General features: G+C 50.6%; 6 protein-coding genes across 6 annotated transcripts in view; 3 read left to right on the top strand and 3 right to left on the bottom strand.

Moving 5' to 3' along the window:
- Positions 1 to 269: 269 nt before the first annotated feature.
- On the top strand, positions 270 to 753 carry MGYG_06662 (hypothetical protein; the record flags this gene model as incomplete). Its single annotated transcript, XM_003170626.1, has 2 exons — positions 270 to 506; positions 592 to 753. The coding sequence occupies 2 exons, from the start codon at positions 270 to 272 to the stop codon at positions 751 to 753; spliced, it is 399 nt and encodes a 132-aa protein (XP_003170674.1).
- A 392-nt stretch (positions 754 to 1,145) lies between these two features.
- MGYG_06661 (pre-mRNA-processing ATP-dependent RNA helicase PRP5) lies at positions 1,146 to 4,953 on the bottom strand (the record flags this gene model as incomplete). The annotated part of the gene is made up of 5 exons (XM_003170625.1): positions 1,146 to 1,417; positions 1,484 to 3,889; positions 3,955 to 4,360; positions 4,419 to 4,748; positions 4,816 to 4,953. The coding sequence occupies 5 exons, from the start codon at positions 4,951 to 4,953 to the stop codon at positions 1,146 to 1,148; spliced, it is 3,552 nt and encodes a 1,183-aa protein (XP_003170673.1).
- Positions 4,954 to 5,398: 445 nt separating this feature from the next.
- Positions 5,399 to 6,418, top strand: MGYG_06660 (HMG box protein; the record flags this gene model as incomplete). Its single annotated transcript, XM_003170624.1, has 3 exons — positions 5,399 to 5,869; positions 5,937 to 6,248; positions 6,308 to 6,418. The coding sequence occupies 3 exons, from the start codon at positions 5,399 to 5,401 to the stop codon at positions 6,416 to 6,418; spliced, it is 894 nt and encodes a 297-aa protein (XP_003170672.1).
- An 878-nt stretch (positions 6,419 to 7,296) lies between these two features.
- MGYG_06659 (hypothetical protein) lies at positions 7,297 to 14,579 on the bottom strand (the record flags this gene model as incomplete). Its single annotated transcript, XM_003170623.1, has 7 exons — positions 7,297 to 8,373; positions 8,436 to 8,554; positions 8,623 to 11,538; positions 11,617 to 12,579; positions 12,800 to 13,229; positions 13,300 to 14,187; positions 14,394 to 14,579. The coding sequence occupies 7 exons, from the start codon at positions 14,577 to 14,579 to the stop codon at positions 7,297 to 7,299; spliced, it is 6,579 nt and encodes a 2,192-aa protein (XP_003170671.1).
- Positions 14,580 to 16,452: 1,873 nt separating this feature from the next.
- MGYG_06658 (eukaryotic translation initiation factor 3 subunit H) lies at positions 16,453 to 17,747 on the bottom strand (the record flags this gene model as incomplete). Its single annotated transcript, XM_003170622.1, has 5 exons — positions 16,453 to 16,704; positions 16,736 to 17,030; positions 17,092 to 17,561; positions 17,634 to 17,673; positions 17,740 to 17,747. 5 exons carry the CDS (start codon positions 17,745 to 17,747, stop codon positions 16,453 to 16,455), a joined length of 1,065 nt encoding a protein of 354 aa, XP_003170670.1.
- Positions 17,748 to 18,307: 560 nt separating this feature from the next.
- MGYG_06657 (hypothetical protein) overlaps positions 18,308 to 18,695 on the top strand; it is a gene marked incomplete at both ends in the record, with an annotated part of 1,009 nt that continues 621 nt past the window's right edge. The window contains one exon of the mRNA XM_003170621.1: positions 18,308 to 18,420. Within this exon, the coding sequence (XP_003170669.1) occupies positions 18,308 to 18,420 (113 nt within the window). The remainder of the gene's footprint in view (positions 18,421 to 18,695) is intronic.

Genomic DNA, 18,695 nt, shown 5'->3' with positions numbered 1-18,695 from the left:
CGAAGAAACTGCGAGAACGGGGAGAGAAGAGGCCAGCGGAAACACGGAACAAGGGGATGGCCAGACGGATTTAAGGAGAAGCCAACCCGCAGCCGACGCTAGCTCGACAACCTAGCTATAAAGGGGAATAATACGAACGCTGGGAGTTCCCCGGGGATGCATCTTCAAAACCTGTTTGGCAGTGTCTGAACCAAGGGCCAGCCGATACAACAGCCCCGCCGATTCACACATATATCAGACCGCAAAAACTGCTCGGCTATATTACCACAATGGGGAATATTTGCTCTAAATCGTCAAACCAAACGGATCCATTTGCGCAGCCTGGCCGAGTCCTAGGGTCACAGGCGGCTTCAACGAAGCCTACGCCGGCCAATTCGAACACACCTCTAATACGGAATACCAACCCTTCCGAGCAGCAGTCGTCAGGTGGGAGGACATTAGGAGGTGGCGGTAAAAATGCGGTTGGAGGCGGTGATGCCCGCAGTGCTGCCGCTAAGGCTGCTGAGGTTCGGAGAATAACACCCAAGATATGCTCCGTACCAATAACCAGTTGCAGACGAGCTAACCTAGTACTCCGCTCTCGATCAATAGGAACGTGCCGCGAAGTACTCAACAGCCGGGAAGGGGAAGTTGGCCTCTCAGCTCGCAGCGCAAAAATCAAAGTCTAGAAACGAGACGCTAGATGATATAAGTCGGGCTGAAAGGGCAGCGAGAGATGCCCAGAGTGCTGAGGAATCTCGAAGGTGGAACTGAACTTTGTCCTGTTTTATTCTCCGGACGAAGAGGAGTTTTTTTTCGTAGATTTATGATAGCTGATGGGTTTGTTACGCTGCTGTGTGGCCGAACTCTCTTTCTACTTTTTGGTTTTGGTGGCCGTTTCGTTTATGATTCAATGCTCGTATGATTCAACTTCCTTTTATTTTCCCGTTAATATTAATGTTTTAGATTCCCTACTGAAGTTACAGGACTAGAACAAGGGATGGCACCTAGTTACCTACTTCCAATAGCATTTTCTATATGCAGAATATATTATAATATATATTCACCATTGTTAGGTTCCTAGTTGGATGCATAATCAGCCACTTTATTTCTTAATGATACAAGAAAAGATTTTCTGCGATTGAAACGAACGGGGAATTGCTAGTTTATACAACATTGTAGCGGCCAGACGGCGCCCTGGCATCGCTATCAGCTGCTGCAATGGTCCCTTCCTTTAATAATCGCATCAGCTCTCGCATGGCATTGGTAACTACCAGCTCTGTATCGCCCTCAACAAGAATGTAAAGTTTAGGATTCTCGCCCTGTTGCGGCTCCTTTCCTGCTGGATAGAAGCTGCCCTTGGTGGTGATCGAGGTCCCGGTTGCTTCTAGAATTTTAGCAACATTGGTCCGGTTGGTAACGGCCCATCGAGCTTTCTCTGCGATGTAGTTAGTTATCTTATTCATACCTGTACAAGGAAATTGAACGGATAATGAAAACTTACGTGGGAAGTCATTGATCTCAAGGGTGGCATGGAAAGCTCCCGCATCAGGGCCCTTGTTATCAATCGGTACACCGGATCTCATGACACCAGCCTTGTTAAGTCGAGCATGGATGTCTGCAACAGCAGAACCTACTTTATCCAGTGTATTCTTGCCAGAAGATGAGCTTGTCTCTTTCTGTGTCCTGTGGACGGTGATTTTCCCGTCAAGGTCCACACCACCAGGTGTACCCAAGGCTGGAGTTGCGGTGGAGGACTGAACGGCCGATGCAACTCTGCTGAACAGGTCAGTTTCTTTTTCTTTCTTTTCTTCCTCCTTATCTTCATCTTCGCCCTCTTCTCCAGTTTTATACGTCTTCCGCTCTCGGTTACGAGTAGCATCACGTTCTTGGTCAAGTCGCTCCAGCCCTTTACCTCCAAATCCAGATCCACTTGCTTTCTCTTTGCCTTCCTTGACTTTATCCAGGAATGCAGTAACCATTTTCTGAACGGGCTCAGGGACCGGCTGACCACTTTGCTTGAGGGCTTTGGAGATATCAACGGAATACCGCTCTTGGTCTTCTGTTAGGAATGTAACTGCTGTCCCGGTATTCCCCGCTCTCCCTGTACGACCTGCTCGATGAACATAGTCCTCAAGATGGTTTGGAGCATCATAATTAACGACAAGCTTGAGCTGCTTTACATCAAGCCCTCGCGCCGCTACTGACGTGGCAATGAGAATGGGAAATATGCCCGCCTTAAAATCATCGATCGTTGAATCGCGGTCAATTTGATCCTTTCCACCGTGGATCGACATGCACGGATAACCCTTGCGCATCAGATCACGTAGCAAGCGATCCGCAGCTTCTTGCCTGTCGACAAACACCAGCGTACGAGCGTCTTCATTCTCATCATCGGAATAAAGATTTCCTAGTAATTCCAGGAGACGAACGAATTTGGCATCATCGTTTCGAACTTCAACAATCTGCGTGATCTCCGGCGCGACAACGCTCCTTCCGCCAACTATAATCTCAATAGGCTTTGACAGGGTCTTTCGGGCCAACGCTTCCATGTTTCGAGGGAAGGTGGCGGAAAATAAAACAGTTTGACGATTGGGCCGAATGTTTCCAAGGATTTTCATCACTTGAGGCTCAAATCCCATGTCAAACATACGGTCAGCTTCATCAAGGACCACATACGTCACTCTTCGCAGGTTCGTCACTCTCCCCGAGTTTGCAGTAAGCAAGTCAATCATTCTGCCCGGAGTGCAGACTATAATTTCCGCGCCCCGTTTTAATTCCGCAATTTGGTCTTTTATCGGTGCTCCTCCGTATGCACAGACAGCCCGAAGATTCAACGCCTTCAAGAAAGGCCTGCATTCCCTATGAATTTGGGTGGCAAGCTCTCGAGTCGGGGTCATGATAAGACTTATTGGACCTTCCATGTTCTCTAACGGTCGCTGGTCTCTAATATGCCGGAACATAGGGAGAAGAAAAGCAATGGTCTTTCCGGAGCCTGTTTTTGCCACTCCTATTACATCCCGACCGGACATAATTGCCGGGACAGCCTGAGATTGAATTGAGGTTGGTCCTTCATAGCCTAGTTTGCGTATAACATCTAGGGTTTGGACACCTAAACCACACTGAGACCATTTCTGAACGGGTGTCGGGACGTCAACGCCTCGGACTTTTATCCCGTCTAGCTCTAGCCGTATATTGGCAACCTCTGCCTCAGTCAGGCCAGCAAGATCAACAGGCTCAGTGTAGAAGTTCTTTCGAAACGACTCGTAATTTACCTTTGAATGGTTGACAGTGGGTATATCCTTTTTGCGTTTTGATTTATTAGCCAACGCGAAAAAGTCGTCCGTTTCCGGCTCGACTGGGTCCATGTTGATGTCATTTTCGTCTCCAAACATAGCTTCCGGTTGCTGAAGTTTTGAACTAGAAGTTTTGATATTCTTCTGCTTCGGTGTCGATGTGCTTTGTTTTAAATTGGACATGAAAGCATCCAGCGGATCAACATCTTCATCTGCCTCTGCGTCAGCCCCGCTGTCGGCCATGGTAACATCGTTGGAAGGTTCCTTTGACTGAGGCTCTTCAGGCTTTTCTTCTTCTGAAGGTGGTTCAGGTTGTATGCGGTTCTGTTCACGTCTTTCTGCGGCTGCCCTTGCAGCAGCGGCGTTCTCCTCTTCGGTGCCTCCGTCTTGCATAACAGTGTCATCATCGTCATCGTCATCACCGTCTTGCGGGGCAGTGTCAGTTGTAAACTCCTCTAGGGAAGAGTCAGGCAGCTTTAAAAGCTTTGTGCCTTTGGATTCCTCGTCACCAAAATTCAGTGTCCTTTTTACACTTAATTTACTTGAATCGCCGAGACCTTTGGTTCCTAAACCAAACCCACTGAGATTGCCTGACGTTTTAAGAGGCGCAGCAACTAGAAAACAAGATTAGTAATTGGTCGTGTATTACTTATGGTATGAAAGTAGAGGTTGTGCTTACCGGAGGATGAGCTGGCACCAACTGCAGATTTGTTAGCCACGGCACTTGCAGATGAAAGAGTAGAGGCTTCAGACACTTTAGTACTACCGGAAGCCACTGCTGTTTTCTTAAGCTGCTCAGGGGTCGGGGTTAATTTCGTATCCGTAACTCTTGCTGCACCAGTTGTATCGGAGCTGGCAGTCGGCGCTGTGAACGTGGTGGTAGTCGTGGTTGCACCGCGCGATAAAGCGACTTTTTTATCAATTTCATCAAGGATGCCTCTTGGTCCGCTTGCAGCTAGTTCATTCTGCTTTCGTTCACGTTCCGCTGCCTGTTTCTGCTTCCATGCCTCCAACTTTGCTAGTCTTTCAGCCTTCTTTTGTTCATCAGTTTGAGCAGGAGCCGCAGCAGGTGTCTGCTTGGATATCTGTATAAACTTAGCTCAGTCCTCTATTACCAGCACTGCATACTTGAAAATAACATACCTCACGAGACTTTGTGCTAGACTCCCTCGTGTCTCGATCTCTACTCCCATCCCGTCGAGAAGTACGCCTGGAGTCAGTAGAGCTATCCCTTCGTCTACCACCACGATCACGAGAATCATCTCGTCTGTTCCGGTAGGTCCTGTCTCTGCTCCTGCTTCGATATCGGTAGCCACGATTGTCTTCTCGTGAACGAGAACGGTATCTGGGGCGCGAACGGCTTCTTCTGGGGCGATACGAGGTATTGTTACGAGAGTCTCGAGTATCAACAGAGCGATCTCGGTGTCGGTAAAGGTCTCTATCCCGGTCCCGGCCTCGGTCACGATGGCGTCGCTAAAACAAGGAGATAGCAAGAGTTAACAAAGCTGTATCATGAATGGAGTCGGAAAGGGAAGCTTACCTCGGGACTGCGGGACCTCCGATATCCCTTCACATCATGGCGTCTGCCCTTGTCGTAATTATCATCGCCTCTCCGGCTTCGTTTCGACGAAGAATACGTGCTGCCTACAGGTGATGGTGAGCGAGTATCCCTGGCCATGGTCAACTGGCCGAAGTCTAACTTTTTATATTCCTTTTCTCTGGTTTGCCGTTGTCGAATAAACAACAAACTGGCGACTCAGGAGGGACAGCGCTTGAAATAAATACCGACTGTCAAGACAAGACGTTATCATGGCCGTCCGAGCGACCTCGATGCTGCAAATACAATGTTTAGCTGTACGGAGTAAAGCTGAAGTTGAGGTTAAAAGCTGAAGATGCAAAGTTGACGTTGATAAAAGAAGCAAAAGTATGATAAGCTTTAGACTGCTTATGTAAGAGATCAGAAGAGGCTTAGCTCTCTCTAACCCAAAACAAACACTTGATATCAAAATAACGAAGCTCAAAGGGCGGAAGAAAGACGGGAAGATAGACGAAAGCGAAGAAGGCCACTGTCAGTGTTACAATATCCCGGATTCTGATCGCAAGCACACTCTTAAACTGCCACCATGGTGTTTAAGCTTACTCAATGCGGACGATTTGTGTTCCGACGCTTCAATAGTCGCGTGCTTTACGTACCCAGCTCCGGGCTGCGGACTGAAGTTATCGCCAGCTCCTTCGCAGCAAGACCCAGTGTCGAAGGCCTCTTTCGGTCGTTATCCCTGAGCAATTCGTATGCGACAACTGCCGCCAAGCCGAAAACAAAGGCAAAGAAGACCGTAAAAAAGAAGGCCTCTAAGAAACCTACTCCTCCTCCAAAGCGTGGCCGCCCTGGAAAGAGTGACAAGGAAAAGAAGGCCGAGAAGAAGGAGAAAGAAGCAAAGGCTCAGGCAAAGGAGGACTTGAAGAATCTTAAAGAGGCTGCTCTGACCCCTCCCAAACGTCTACCAACGTCCAAGATCTCGATCTTTTCAGCTGGAAAGGGACCTCTTGTGGAGTCGGTGAAGGCATTTAAAGAGATATCCGCATTCCAAGCCGAAGTATGTTTCCACATTCATTTAAAGTGGTTGTTTCTAAAACGATTTGATAAGCTAACTGTGTTTGTAGGAACTGGAACAAACTGCTGAAAAGAATGCAGAAACCAACCGACATAATCTCGAACAGTGGATAGAATCCCACACCCCTCTCGAGATAAGGAATGCGAACGCCGCTCGCCGTAAACTTCGCCGCATCCTACCGAAGAAATCTAGAACCTACGGCGCAATTAAGGATGATAGACAGGTGAAGGCACCACGTAACGCTTACCTGCTCTACTCCCTCGATAAACATAACAGTGGAGAGTTCAACCATCTACCTGCCAAGGAACGTATAGCAGAAACTGCTCGCAGCTGGAAGAATGCAAGCGAAAGTGAGAAGGAGGTAAATTGACCTTTATTCAATTTATGCAATATTTTAAAATATACTAACATCAGGCATAGAGATACAAGGCCCTGCAGGAGGAGGATCGAACGAGGTATATCAATGAGTACAAATCGACGTACGGCGAAGAACCAAAGATGCTGGAGTCAAGTGATGCCGAAGATTTCTAGATACCGGGTTATTCCCGTTTCAATCGTGCCGTGACTCGTTCTACATGCCTCTCCTCTTATCCCTGTACCAATATTCTGGTTTTCACCAGCTTATTTTCTGCCCTTTACATCTCGTTACTGTCCTCTTTTTATCGTCCTGTATCGTCACTGTTAAGGTTAGTTGTTTCTCATTCAAATGTATTCTACACAGGCTCGGCAATGGTATATGGAGGTTCGCTGGCGCGTTACTCTTCTCAAACTTATCTCTTGAGTACTGCTTATCTTTTCTTGCACTACAAACTCTGTGGTCCATGCGCAACCTTGGGCCAGAATTTCGAGCTCCACCGGGTACCCGGAAGCTAGCTTGCCCAGGGTTTGACATGCATATGATGCCCGGTACGTTTTATGTAGGTAGAGGATAATATTCATTGCAAAATATAACTAGTTAATGATTTGATCAAAATCTTCCTCACATACTAATCATGATCATTATGCAAATTGACCAATGATTACGCGAGTGGCTAGATTACAAGGTCATCATCATCATCATTCAAAAGTAGCGTAATACCATCAGAAAGGAATCGAGGGGAAGGGGGTTCATAACAGGGTACGTGGTACAAAACGTTCATTGCGCTGGGGTATATTGAATGAAAAACGCAGTGAGATAAGAAAGGCATAAAAAGACATCACCAAAAGTCATTAAATAGGCGGAGCCAAATTTCCGAGAAGAAAAAACACTGGTTCCTCAAAGTCCCAGCCAAGTATATCAACCATCCAAAAGCCGCCCCAAGGAGATTTGACCGAACGCATGACGAATAAAAAAGAGACGCATGAGTAAACAGAAGGAAGGAAACACAAAGTAGAATCGTTGTTCGCGCAAAGTGGCAAAGAGGAAACGCTCAAAAGCCACTGGTAAGTTTCTTAAACCAGCTCGTTCGCTTGGTATTCATACCGCCGTAGCGATTGTCCATATCGCCACTGCTTTCGTTGCTTCGGACTTGGTCGCGACCTTCTCGACGAGATTCACGTCTGCGAGGTCGTCTGTCAAAGTCTATGTCCATTGGGTCGACGGGACGGGACTTTCTTCGAGAGCGACGATGGATGGCTCTTCGTGCTTCTTCGTCCGATGACAAGGAAGCGTTTTGAGGCTCTCGCGCAGGATTGGGCATGTCGATAACCGTAGCGACGATGGGAGGAGCTTCCGGAGGGTCTGAGATCTGGGATTTCACCCAAGAAGAGGTTTTATCTTTGCCCCCATTTACCATGACTGGGTAGGGGACAGCATGCTCATGGCGAGATGACTTTTCACGTCGAGAGCGGTGGTTATCTGGCGAGGATCGACGGCGCCTAGGCTTCCCGCCTTCATCATCAGTACGATGAGAGCGATGGCGACGGCTTTCGTGGGGTGAGAGAGGGTCCTTTGGTGGTCTCTCCGAACGGGAGCGGCGGTCTGCTTTCTTGTCTCGCTTAGATTCATGGGGGGGATCCTCCATTTCTCTGGCATGTCGTTTTTGCCGGCGGCCTTCACGTTCAAGTTCACGAGCTCGTTCATCCCTTTCTCTCTCTTCACGCAGTCGTGCTCGCTCTGCTTTGCGTTTTGCCCTCCGAGCCTCGGCCTCCTCAGTAGGGCTGTTGTTTCCAGTCCTCATTGCATCGGTGGTGAAACCCTCGCCATCAGTGTCAGGCCTCACGGATCTTCTATGGCGTCTAGAATCATCCTTTTCTCTATCTGGTTCCCTTCTTGAGGACTCATGGCGAGAACGAGATTTGGGACGCTCGCGGACCTCTGGAGGCCGGGCTCCAGGCTTCCTCAGGGACAAAAAGCCGAATAGACCTTCGGGGCGTTTAGGCGATGTATTAGAGCGACGCAGCGGCGCAGGCTCTCTCGATGAGTGATGCATGACTCCAAAGTCGTCTCTACCCATCGGCATTTCACCTGGCGGGGACAAAGCAGGGTCGCTGCTGTGTTTCTTGGACTAGTTGATCAAACCGGTTAGCTTGAGAGAGTTACAAGATTCTTTAGTACCGGGTGACTGACCTCTTTCCTTGATTTGCGTCGTTCTGGGTCCCTCGAAGATCTACCAGGCGGGGAGACCAAGCCATCATCAGGGCTAAGCATTTCTACGTCATCGTCAAGTGCATATGGGTCGCGTGGGACTGAAGAGAAGAGTGTTAGTACTTTGATACTTGCGCTCTATGCCGTACGACATTGGTGGATCGCATACCTGATCTCTTCTTATGGCTCGAACTACGTTTGATGCGCTTGGACGACTCCACACCCATCATTCTTGCAGCCTTGTCTGGAATATCTGGACTCTCGCGGGGAGTCAAAAGACCTGAATCATTAAGCTCAACCGAGTGTCGCCTGGAAGTTGGCTTCGAGGCAGACGTTCGCTTGGTGCTTTTGGACCGGGCAGGCGGCGGTGGCGGCCCCGAAAGCATAAAGGGAAAACTCATCCCACGGCTATGTTTAGAAGGCCGCGAAGTGCGTTTATCCTTGTCTGAGCCAGAGGATTTCTCCACTTCAGCCCCTACGCTGGAAATCTTCTCTTTCTTAGTAGCTGATGATTTGGATCTGCTCAGCCCAGAAGGCCTTTCCTTATCCTTTTCTCTCTCCTTATCCTTTTTAATAACAGGTTCACCAGGATCCTTAGATTTGGATTCCTTTTTCGATGACTTCTTTGGAGCGGGTCCCGATGCCCCGGCAGCAGCACCCCAGAGAGCCCAAGATGCAGCTCCGGAGCTCCGATCGATCCTAGCACGCTCTTTCTTGGCCGACTTCTTTGGTGGTGTCGAGTCTGGCATGACACCAGCTACATCTCCGTCTGCCTGAGGTGCTGTTGATGGACGCTGTGACGATCCCGCCTCCGGATCTGATAGAAGTTCCCTGACCTCAACTGGCTCTGGTTCGGGGGGCGGAGGCGGCGCTGGTTCGTCCGCGTTGCTAGGCTGCTCTTGCTCGTCGATATCAGCCAGCTCGTCGAATCCGCCTGGGAAACTTCCAGGCACAGAATCACGTGGAGTCGGCTCTTCAGCTATCACCACGGGCTCAGGCTCAACAACTGGCTCCGGCGCTGGCTCCTCTTCAACTGCTTTCTTTGACTTCGACTTCGACTTCGACTTGGATCCGGCTGCGGCCTTGGTTTTGGAAGTCGCAGTGTCTTTCTTCGAGGCCTTCGCGAGTTTGATGGCGGGCTCCTCCACCGGCTCCAATACTTCTGGTTCAGGAACAGGCTCGACGGGCGGGGGCGGGTCGGGTTTAGCCTTCTCCTTAGCCTTGGACGCCTTCGCGGCCTCCTTCTCGGCCTTTTTGTTCTGCTCCAGCTGCTTGATGCGCTCAGCGACGGACGCCTTGCCAGTTGCTTTGGACGCTGAGGTCGTCGCAAGCGGAGGAGGAGGAGGTGGTGGCTGCTCGGTCGCTTTGTCAGCCGCAGGCGCGCTAGCCGCTTCAAGCGAACCTTCGTCTTCCTTCACTTCGTTATCAACAACTTCCAACTTCTTCTCCTCCTTTTTGGCATCTTTCCCCCTTTTCTCTTTCTTCGAGGCTTTAGCGCTGGCCTTATCGGCCTTACTAGTTGTCTTAACAGCGGCAGGCTTGGGCTCTTCTTCGACAAGGTCGAGCAGGTCATCTGCTGGTGCATCTACACCTCCTTTGGCTGCTTTGCTGTTGGTCTTCGCACCTGATGCCAGCCCAAAGCTGCCCCAGTACCCTTTGGTAGCTGTTGCAGCCGACACGTCCTCAATTGGAGTTTCGAGATTGGGAGTCTCAGATACATCAACGACCTCCAGGCCCTTCCCCTTGGTTTTACTGAGTTTGCTTTCCTCAATATGAGATGCCTTTGATGTTGACGTAGTCGTTCGTGAAAGGGAACCCTTCTTCATAGAGCTTGGCCAGGGAGCAGTAATATCATCCCACGTATCGCCAATGCCATCCCCTCCATGTTCAGGTGGAAATTCTGGTGGTGTAGGCGCAGGCGGCGGCAGTTCGTTGGCGCCCTTTTTGCCTTTCTTCTTGCTGTTGGTGATCGTACCCCAGATGTCCCAGGTACTTTCGTCCTGCGCTTTGGGAACGGGCACCAATTCTCCGGAGCCAACACCATCGTCTTGCGGAAGCACGTCAACAACCTCTTCAGCAACATCTTTTTTACCTTTCTTTCCTTTGGCTGGTTTTTCAGGTTCCTCTTTAACCTCGGGGACAGTAGCTTTTGACTTTGACTTTTTGTCCTTTGTAGTTTTGGACGAACCCCAGAGACTCCAGGAAGAAGATTGTACTGGTTCGGGTTCGGGTTCGGGTTCGAGTTCCGGCTCTGGCTCTGGCTCGGGCTCAGCTACCGGTTCTGGTTCTGGTTCCGGCGCAGCAACAACCACTGGTTCCTCAATAATTGACTTTGTACCCTTCTTCTTTTTCTTCTTTGTGTCCGCAGCTGGTTGGTCGAGTAGGTCATCCAAAGCAAACGGATCTTTCTCTGGCGCCTTACTGGCCGTATCTGCTTCGACGGCAGCTCCCTTCTTTCCTTTCTTCGATTTGGTTGTTGTGCCACCAAAACCCCACCCATAACCCACGTCATTAGACTCAACTGGGTCAGCTATTGGTGCGGGCTCTGGTTCCGGGTCAGGGAGAGTTACCGCGGCACCCTTCTTCTTTTTCTTGTCCTTTTTACTGGTAGTTGCTCCAGCTCCAGTATTCCAGCTATCAAACTCGTCAACAGGCGGGGGAGCCAGCGGATCAGGCTCCTCTTTGGTATCTTCGAAGAAGTCGACTTTGGGCAGCTCTTCTTCTGGTGGGCTTGCTAACGCTGCTTTCTTCTTCTTCTCTTTCTTAGAAAGCTTGGTCTCTTTCACGGCAGGCTTCTTCTCCTCTTCTTTCGTGAAGGTATCTTCAGCAGCCTCGTCGATAAATTCGGGTATGTCAAGAGGGTCCTCATTTTTAGCAGACTTCTTCTTGCCACTACCCAAGCCCAACCAGTCCATGTCATCCCCAGCCCCTGTAGCCTCTAGTGCAGGGTCATCGCCGAAATCAAAGGCTCCTGGCGTCACAGGATCCGCCGTTTTACCCTTTTTGTTCTTGTCCTTTTTCGAGGACGTGAATGATCCTAGCCATGACGTAGTAGTATCTGCCTTGGGGGGATCATCTAGCAGGTCTGTGTTAATTGCATAAATATTAGTCAAGCCCCAGGTTAATGCTAATAACAGCAATAGTTGAATAGATGCAAACACACCTGTACCCTTTGACTTGTCCTGATCGAATCCATCCCCCCAGGAATCATTATCAAACAGATCCTTGGACTTATCAGGCTCAACAGGCAGCGGCTCGGGCTCTTCCTTCTTTTTCTTTTTCTTCTCCTTTTTTGAAGAGGGAAATCCCCAGAAACTATCCACCGGCTCCTCTTCCTTAATCTCATTAACAACTGGCTCAGGCTCAGGTTCAGGTTCAGGGTCAGGAGGGGGTGGTGGTGGAGGCGGCGGTTCAGCAGCAGCGCTCTTCTTCTTCTTCTTTTTAGAAGAGGTGGCAGTAGGAAGGCCGAAACCCCATCCAGCTGCTTCAGCGGGCTTTTCTTCCTCCTGCGGGGGTGGCTCAACAACTGGTTCGGGTTCAGGCAGGGGATCTGGCTCGGGTGTCGTTTCTGGAATAGATGGCTCTGCCAGGGCGTTTTTCTTCTTCTTCTTATCTTTCTTGTTGGATGATGGAGTAGCCAGTGACCCCCAGAAGCTGCCTTCTTGTTTCTCTTCCACCGGCGGAGCTTCAACCACGGGATCGGGTTCAACCTCCGTGATAACCGGCTCCGCGGCCGCGCCGCCCTTCTTCTTCTTTTTGTCCTTTTTAGAAGTTAGAGCTGGAACACCTCCCCAGGTATCGAATGGCTCCTCGGCAGGCTTTTCATCCTTGGGGGGTTCGGGTACGGGTTCGGGTACAGATTCGGGTTCTAGAACTGGGTCAAGCAAGGCTCCTTTCTTCTTCTTCTTGTCCTTTTTAGTTGATGTCGTGGTATTACTAAAGGAGCCCCAATCTTCTTCCTCAGGCGGCGGATCTTCCTTGACCGGCTCCTCCTCCTTTACGGGTTCAGGAACAGGTTCAGGGACGGGCTCAGGGTCGGCTTCGGGCTCTACTGCACCCTTCTTCTTCTTCTTTTTCTTATCCTTCTTGGACATAGGCGCCGACGTACCCCAGGCATCCTCTTCTACTGGCTTTGCCTCGACAACGGGTTCAGGAGCAGGTTCGGGTGCCGGTGCAGGTTCTGGCTCGGGTCAGCGAGGCTGTTTTTTTATCCAGTCAGCGAAGAATCGCCCGTCGATCCCGATGTCACCACCTAAGATACCAAGGAGATGCTTCTTCTTGCTCTTCTTCGAGGTTGCGAGGTCACCCTATCAACCGAGGCCGCCAGAATCTTTCTCCTCAGAAACAGCAGGTTCTGCAAGCTGCTCCCCCCTTTTTCTTCTTCTTTTTATCCTTCCCGGTTGTGGGCGCGGGCAAGTCCCAGGAACTGTCGGCTTCCTTGTCAGCGGCCGCAGTATCGGCGCCAGGATCGGCCTGTCCAGTAGAATCGAAGCTAAAGTCGAATGCATCAGATGCTGTAGGTTTCTTATTCTTCTTCTTGTCGGCACCGCCCCAGGGATTCAAGCCGTCATCTTTGGTATCACCGTTTGCACCGAGATCGAGTTCGCCGCCTGTATTCCAGCTTTTACCCCAGCCACCAAAACCGAAACTCGTAGACGCCTTGGTCTCTTCTGCACCAAAAGACATGCCGATTTGCGGTGCTGCACCGCCGTCATCCAAACTGACGTCCTGGAACGAACTTGGAGCCGGGTCAGCTGGAGGAAGCTCCATAGTGGTCTGCAAAGTAAACATGTTAGTATTCTGCACGGTTTGGTTCAGGTCATCCATGCAGTAAAATTCAACCGACCTTGCCCTTTTTCTTTTTCTTTTTGGAGGTGGTTGCTGGGGCCCCAAGGTCACCCCAGCCGGAGGCTGCATTGGTATCGTCCGCCCAAGACAGATCGTTCTGCTTTGCCTTGCTTTCCTCCTCCAGCCGTTTCTTTTCCTCTTCTTCTTCCTGTCGTTTCCTCACCTCTTCCTCTTCCTGTCTCTTTTTCTCCTCCTCTTCCTCTAGACGCCTCTTCTCTTCTTCTTCTTCTTCCTGTCGTTTCCTCTCCTCTTCCTCTTCCTGTTTCTTCTTATCTTCCTCCTCTTGCTTCTTCTTCTTCTTCTTCTTTTTCTTGCTTCCACCTTGGTCTGCATCCTCTTCGCCTCCGCCTTTATCCTCGTTACCTCCGGGGTCGTCACCACCACCTCCGCCGCCGCCATCATCCCCTCCTCCTCCGCTACCACCACCATCTGCTCCTCCTCCTCCTCCTCCTCCTCCTCCTCCTCCATCAGCGCCTCCATCAGCGCCACCTCCTGAATTATCTTTTCCATCCTGACCTGTGCCGGAATCTGCACCGGCCTCAGTATTTGCCCATGGGTCTACTGGCTGCGGAGCAGGCTTTTTTTTCTTCTTTGCCGCGGTTCTGAATCTAGATGTGTCTTTGAAATCGACTGAAATCTTCATGAGAGGGTCCTGGTATAACGAAGATGGCTTTTTGGCTGAGCGGTGCCTGGCTGGAGCAGGACCGGACTGTGTATCAACATGTGCGTGGGCGTAGTCTGGCGGGAAGTCGAGGATCGCATCCTCGTAGGTCGGTAGCGGAGAAGCTTCTGGAGTCGAAAAGGCTGCCTCAATTATGGATCTGAGGTCTTCTATGCAACTAGGTGTTCCCGTATTATTACGATTACGAGTTGAGTATACCTCCACCTATTAGATAGATATAAGCATTAATTGACCTGTAACGAAAGACGAGAAAGAGAGAGAAAAAAAGATAAAAAGGTTCATTTGCAGTAACTCATTAAACCATAGATCATAGAGCATGCAAGCTGCGTAGCGGGGGGGAAGGGGGGTAAGGGAAAATATCAACATAAGGGGGAAAAAGGCGATAAAGGAGTCAAAAGGATGGTGCGTACTTTCGGCGAGGTGCACCGTGTCATGTTCCCGGCAGTTGGAGATGACCAGGCTAGCAACTGTCCCACGATCAAACGGCGATGCAGCCTTCTTTCTGATGCCAACAGACCTCCGTCAACCAAAGGAGTATCGCCCACACGGCACAACGGGCTCCAGGTGTCGAGCATCTCCACGTCCGCGCAGGCCATGGTGCTGGATCGAAGCCTTCCTAGACGAAACCGAGTACTGGGGAGGAAGCGAGACGGTCATGAGTCGCACAGATCAGGCGTATCGGGCGGGCGAAGGATCCTGATGCTGCAACTTTCTGCAAGTGAGGTCGTTCCAAGGGCAAGGAAGCTCGACGATAAGCTTATCGATAGACATAAAACAGGGAACAAGCCCTCGCCTATCGCACAGAAAGCCGCTCGTTCGAGAGACAAGCAGCGAAAATTGACGAGAAAAAAAAATGTAAAACGGTAGCTGATCGAAAAAAATAACAGGCACCCGGATGTCTAAAAGGTCAAAGTTCAACTTTTTTGTGTTTATCTTACCCGAAAGAAAAAGACAAAACTGGAGCCTCCTCGACTTGACGCCGCTGGTGGTACAAGTAGGGACAAAAAACTAGGAAAAAACGGATGACCAAGGTTAGAAACGAACCCAGCTCTCCAGCAGAGCCCAGGCAGAGCGGAGAAAGGACAACAAGAGAGAGAAAGAGGGAGAGATAAATCCTGTCTCCTCTCCTCTCGTCCTGTGATATGAGGTCCGTCCGGGGAAGGTCGAAGAAATAAATACTGGTCCGTCCAGGCAAAAGGTTGAACCCAAAAATTGGAACCTAAAAAAAAAAATAGAATAAATAAACAAGAGGAAAACGGAAAGGATCACGATGCTGATGACGATGATGAGCAATGGACCGCGGGACTCAGCCGGCTCCAAGATAGCATCGAATCACAGTCGGCCGACGCAGCTTTCAGTTAGGGCTGCAGGGTCCGTCCACCGGGGCGTTGCAAGGCCGACGGAAGGCAAATGATGATGAGGCGGGTGGGAACGAACAGTTGTCGTTGTCAAGCCTTCATCCACAACTAGAACTAGTTTTTGACTAGGACAAGAGAAGACAAGACAGGGAGACAGCGAGAGGCCGATGGATATGGTTATGGCTATGCGAGACAGAAAAAGACCCGGCAGGGCAGCGAGAAGATGATGCGAGGCACCAACGAGCGCAGCCTGCGATTGGCATCAGCAACGGCGAATCATGGACATGGCGGGGGGTTTTACCTGCAGCGACAAGTCGACTCGGCGGGCGCGAGACAACAGCAGCAGGGCGCGCCGTCCTGGAGGGTCGCCTCTGTCTCTCTGCTCCGCTGGCTTGCTGGCTTCTACTGTCTTCTACCGTCTTCCGTCTTGCTATTTATTGGTCTTAACAAAAAGACTTCTTGTTTCGTACGTCCTTGATGCTTCATCTTGTTGTGGTTGATGTTTTGATTTGAAGTAGAAGAAAAAAAAAGAAAAAAGGGAAAACCGCGAGTTCTCACGTGACTCACCGCCTATTTGAGGAGGAAAAAAGCTGCAGGACGAAGATGGAAGACGAGGACTTATGCAATGCATGTATGGATGTGTGGATGAGATGGATATACATATGTAAGTATAGGGGGCAGAGGGCATGGGATGACGGGCAGGTTGGGCATGCGTACATCCATGAAACGGGCCGGGGAGCGCGTCAAGCCAAAACAACAGATCGCCCCGGGTCGGTCACCAGCGGACAGCACATGATAGGAGAGGAAAACTTTGAGCCGGATGCTGCAGTTCGTATCGCGGAGCCTACGAGAAGAAAAAATATACAAGGGCGGGGATGGAAGGGTACGGTCGGTAGTTGATGCGTCGATTCTGTTGATTGCCATTACATAGAGGAGGAGGAGGAGGAGGAGGAAGAGGAGGAGTAGGAGCAAGAGGGAGGGATGATGACTCTTTATAAAGAGGATAAACCAGATCCAACCACCGGACGCCGTCATGATTTCAGAGATAATACGAGTCATATCATGAGAAAGGAACAAACATGAAGAAGAGGAACGAAAGAGAGAGAGAAGATCAAGATTGGCTGTCGGGGAGGAGGTTGCCCTTGACACCAAACATCTTGCCTGTGGTGGCTGCCACGAACCCATCGATCTGTCGCGAGTACTGCTCGGCCTGGCAGGTGTTGAGCATGCTCTCCAGCCTGCTTGGCTCCTGCGGCAGCTTGAACAGACGCTGCCACTCGTCCTCGGCCAGCAGAGGCTGCTTGAGCTGGGCCCGGCTCACGTTCTCGGCCTTGCGTTTGGCCTGCCAGGCGGCGATCTTGGTCTGTTCTCGGGCCAGGGCGCGCTGGTAGTACTGGAAGTTGTTGTTCTCGGTGTGGTGGGTCTCTATGCTCTCCAGCAGCAGGTCGCAGTTCTTCTCCAGGAACGGGTCGATGTTGAGGGAGAGGTTGTCGAAGTTGGGCGTGTGCATTGGCGGGGTTGGACTGTGGGCTGGCGAGCAGAGCTGCAAGGGATGGAGGCAGGTCGAGCTCTTCCTTCGGTGCAGTGGTGGGGATCTGGTGCAGATAGCTCGTTAGGAGGTGCGAGTTGTGGATCGTCACCGGTAGCTCGACGAAGATGTCACTGTGTCTGAGGTTGGATTTTTGAAGGCTACACCTCTCGTTAGTATTGACAACACATTGAAAAAAAGAAGATAGACGGGGATACGTACTTCTCGGCGGTGAATTTGTTCTCCTTGAAGGCAGTCATGAACTGCGGGGAGAGTCTGAAGGCCCGCAGACTGAGCGGTCCCTGAGAGCTGCGGCTGACATCGTGCACCAGGGTGATGGCCGTCTCGTTCATCTCCTTCTGGTAAAAGTACTGGTTCTCAATGACGTTCAGGTTCAAGAAGTTGCCCATGTTCGCACTCGTGTAGTACCCCACATTGTTGGCGTCGATGTTGACCTCTCTCAGCATCCGGATCATCTCAGCCTGGTATGTGACGTTCGACTTGGCCCTGGGAGCAGCCGCAGCGGTGTTCGAGGGCGATATGTCCAAGTGTGAGTCTGGGGGGAGGTCGACTATCGGGAAAGGGAACGAGTTGGTGACTTCGAGGTTGCCCTTGACATCCATGCCAACCAGCGATCCCGTAGCTGTCGTGGGGAATGTCTGGGTGCAGTGCTTGATTATTTTCATCACCACCTAGCCAAGCCGTCAGCATCAACCCCTTTGCCGTCGCAGTCATAGCGGGTATAATAAATGTAAATTGCGTACCAGCGCGTCCACCTGGACCGTCTTCAGCGGACCGTCTCTCCTACCACCATCAAGTCAGCACTCTCCACCCCTGCCAAACCTCGCAAACCCAGGAGGAGCCACATACTCTGCCATCTTGTCTGATTCAGCGAATGCAGCGTATACCGTCTATCCAAATCACGAATCGTCCAGCTGCGTCGGAGGGTTGTCAAATATCTCGAGTTCGTCCTCGTCGTCGCTTCGTCTCGTCGACTTTTTGTGTGAATAAAAAAATAAAAAATAAAAAAAGCGACAAGAGAAAAAGTCGCTAAACCGGAAACAGCCTAGCGTTGTGCTTATATAAGCTCCCGTCCGAACCTCGACTCTTTTTGTTTTGTTAGTATAAAAAGAAGCAGAAGAAGCAGAAGAAACAAAGAGGAGGATGCGCAGTTTGTGATTGTGGCAGGCTGAATATGCAAGGATGGACTCGCTTCACATGCATGCGCAGAGACGTGGACCGGGTGCGATGCGCGGATTCTTCACGAGGGGAGCAAGGGGGTCAGCCCGTATGAGAAGAGCTTGCTGAGGGGCAACCTTGGGATAAATAGGTCCTCGTTTATCTCTATCCCCATCTCCATCTCTGCTCTATAACCACAATTACATCCAGACAAATTAGTCAATCAGTCAAGAGAAGAAGAAAAAGAAGAGGAAGAACCATGGCAGAGACAGACTGTTACGAGAAATATCCTTTTGGGGAGCACTACCTGCAGAACGTCTACGTTCATATACCAGAGGCTCCCGCCCCAATCGAAACCGGCTACTGGATAGTGTATGCCCTTCTATAGTATATGATTGTATATTATTGTTGTATATTAACTGGGATACCGGTGTTGACGAGACTAGGTATATCCACGGAGGCCGCCTGGCGGGATCCAGACATCCTCGCTCCCTCCTTCAAAGCCACACAGGAGCACCTACTAGCTGACTCCTCGTCCGGCGCAGCATAGCAGGCATAGCATCCATCGACTACCGCCTGTCGCCTCACCCGAACTACCCACAGGACAAGTCCAGCCTGAAAGCAAGTGAGTACAGAGAAGCGTGTCA

Source organism: Nannizzia gypsea, genomic scaffold (assembly GCF_000150975.2).
Source record: "Nannizzia gypsea CBS 118893 supercont1.6 genomic scaffold, whole genome shotgun sequence".
Classification (NCBI taxonomy): Eukaryota; Fungi; Ascomycota; class Eurotiomycetes; order Onygenales; family Arthrodermataceae; genus Nannizzia; species Nannizzia gypsea.
This window is presented reverse-complemented; position numbering and strand designations above follow the sequence as displayed.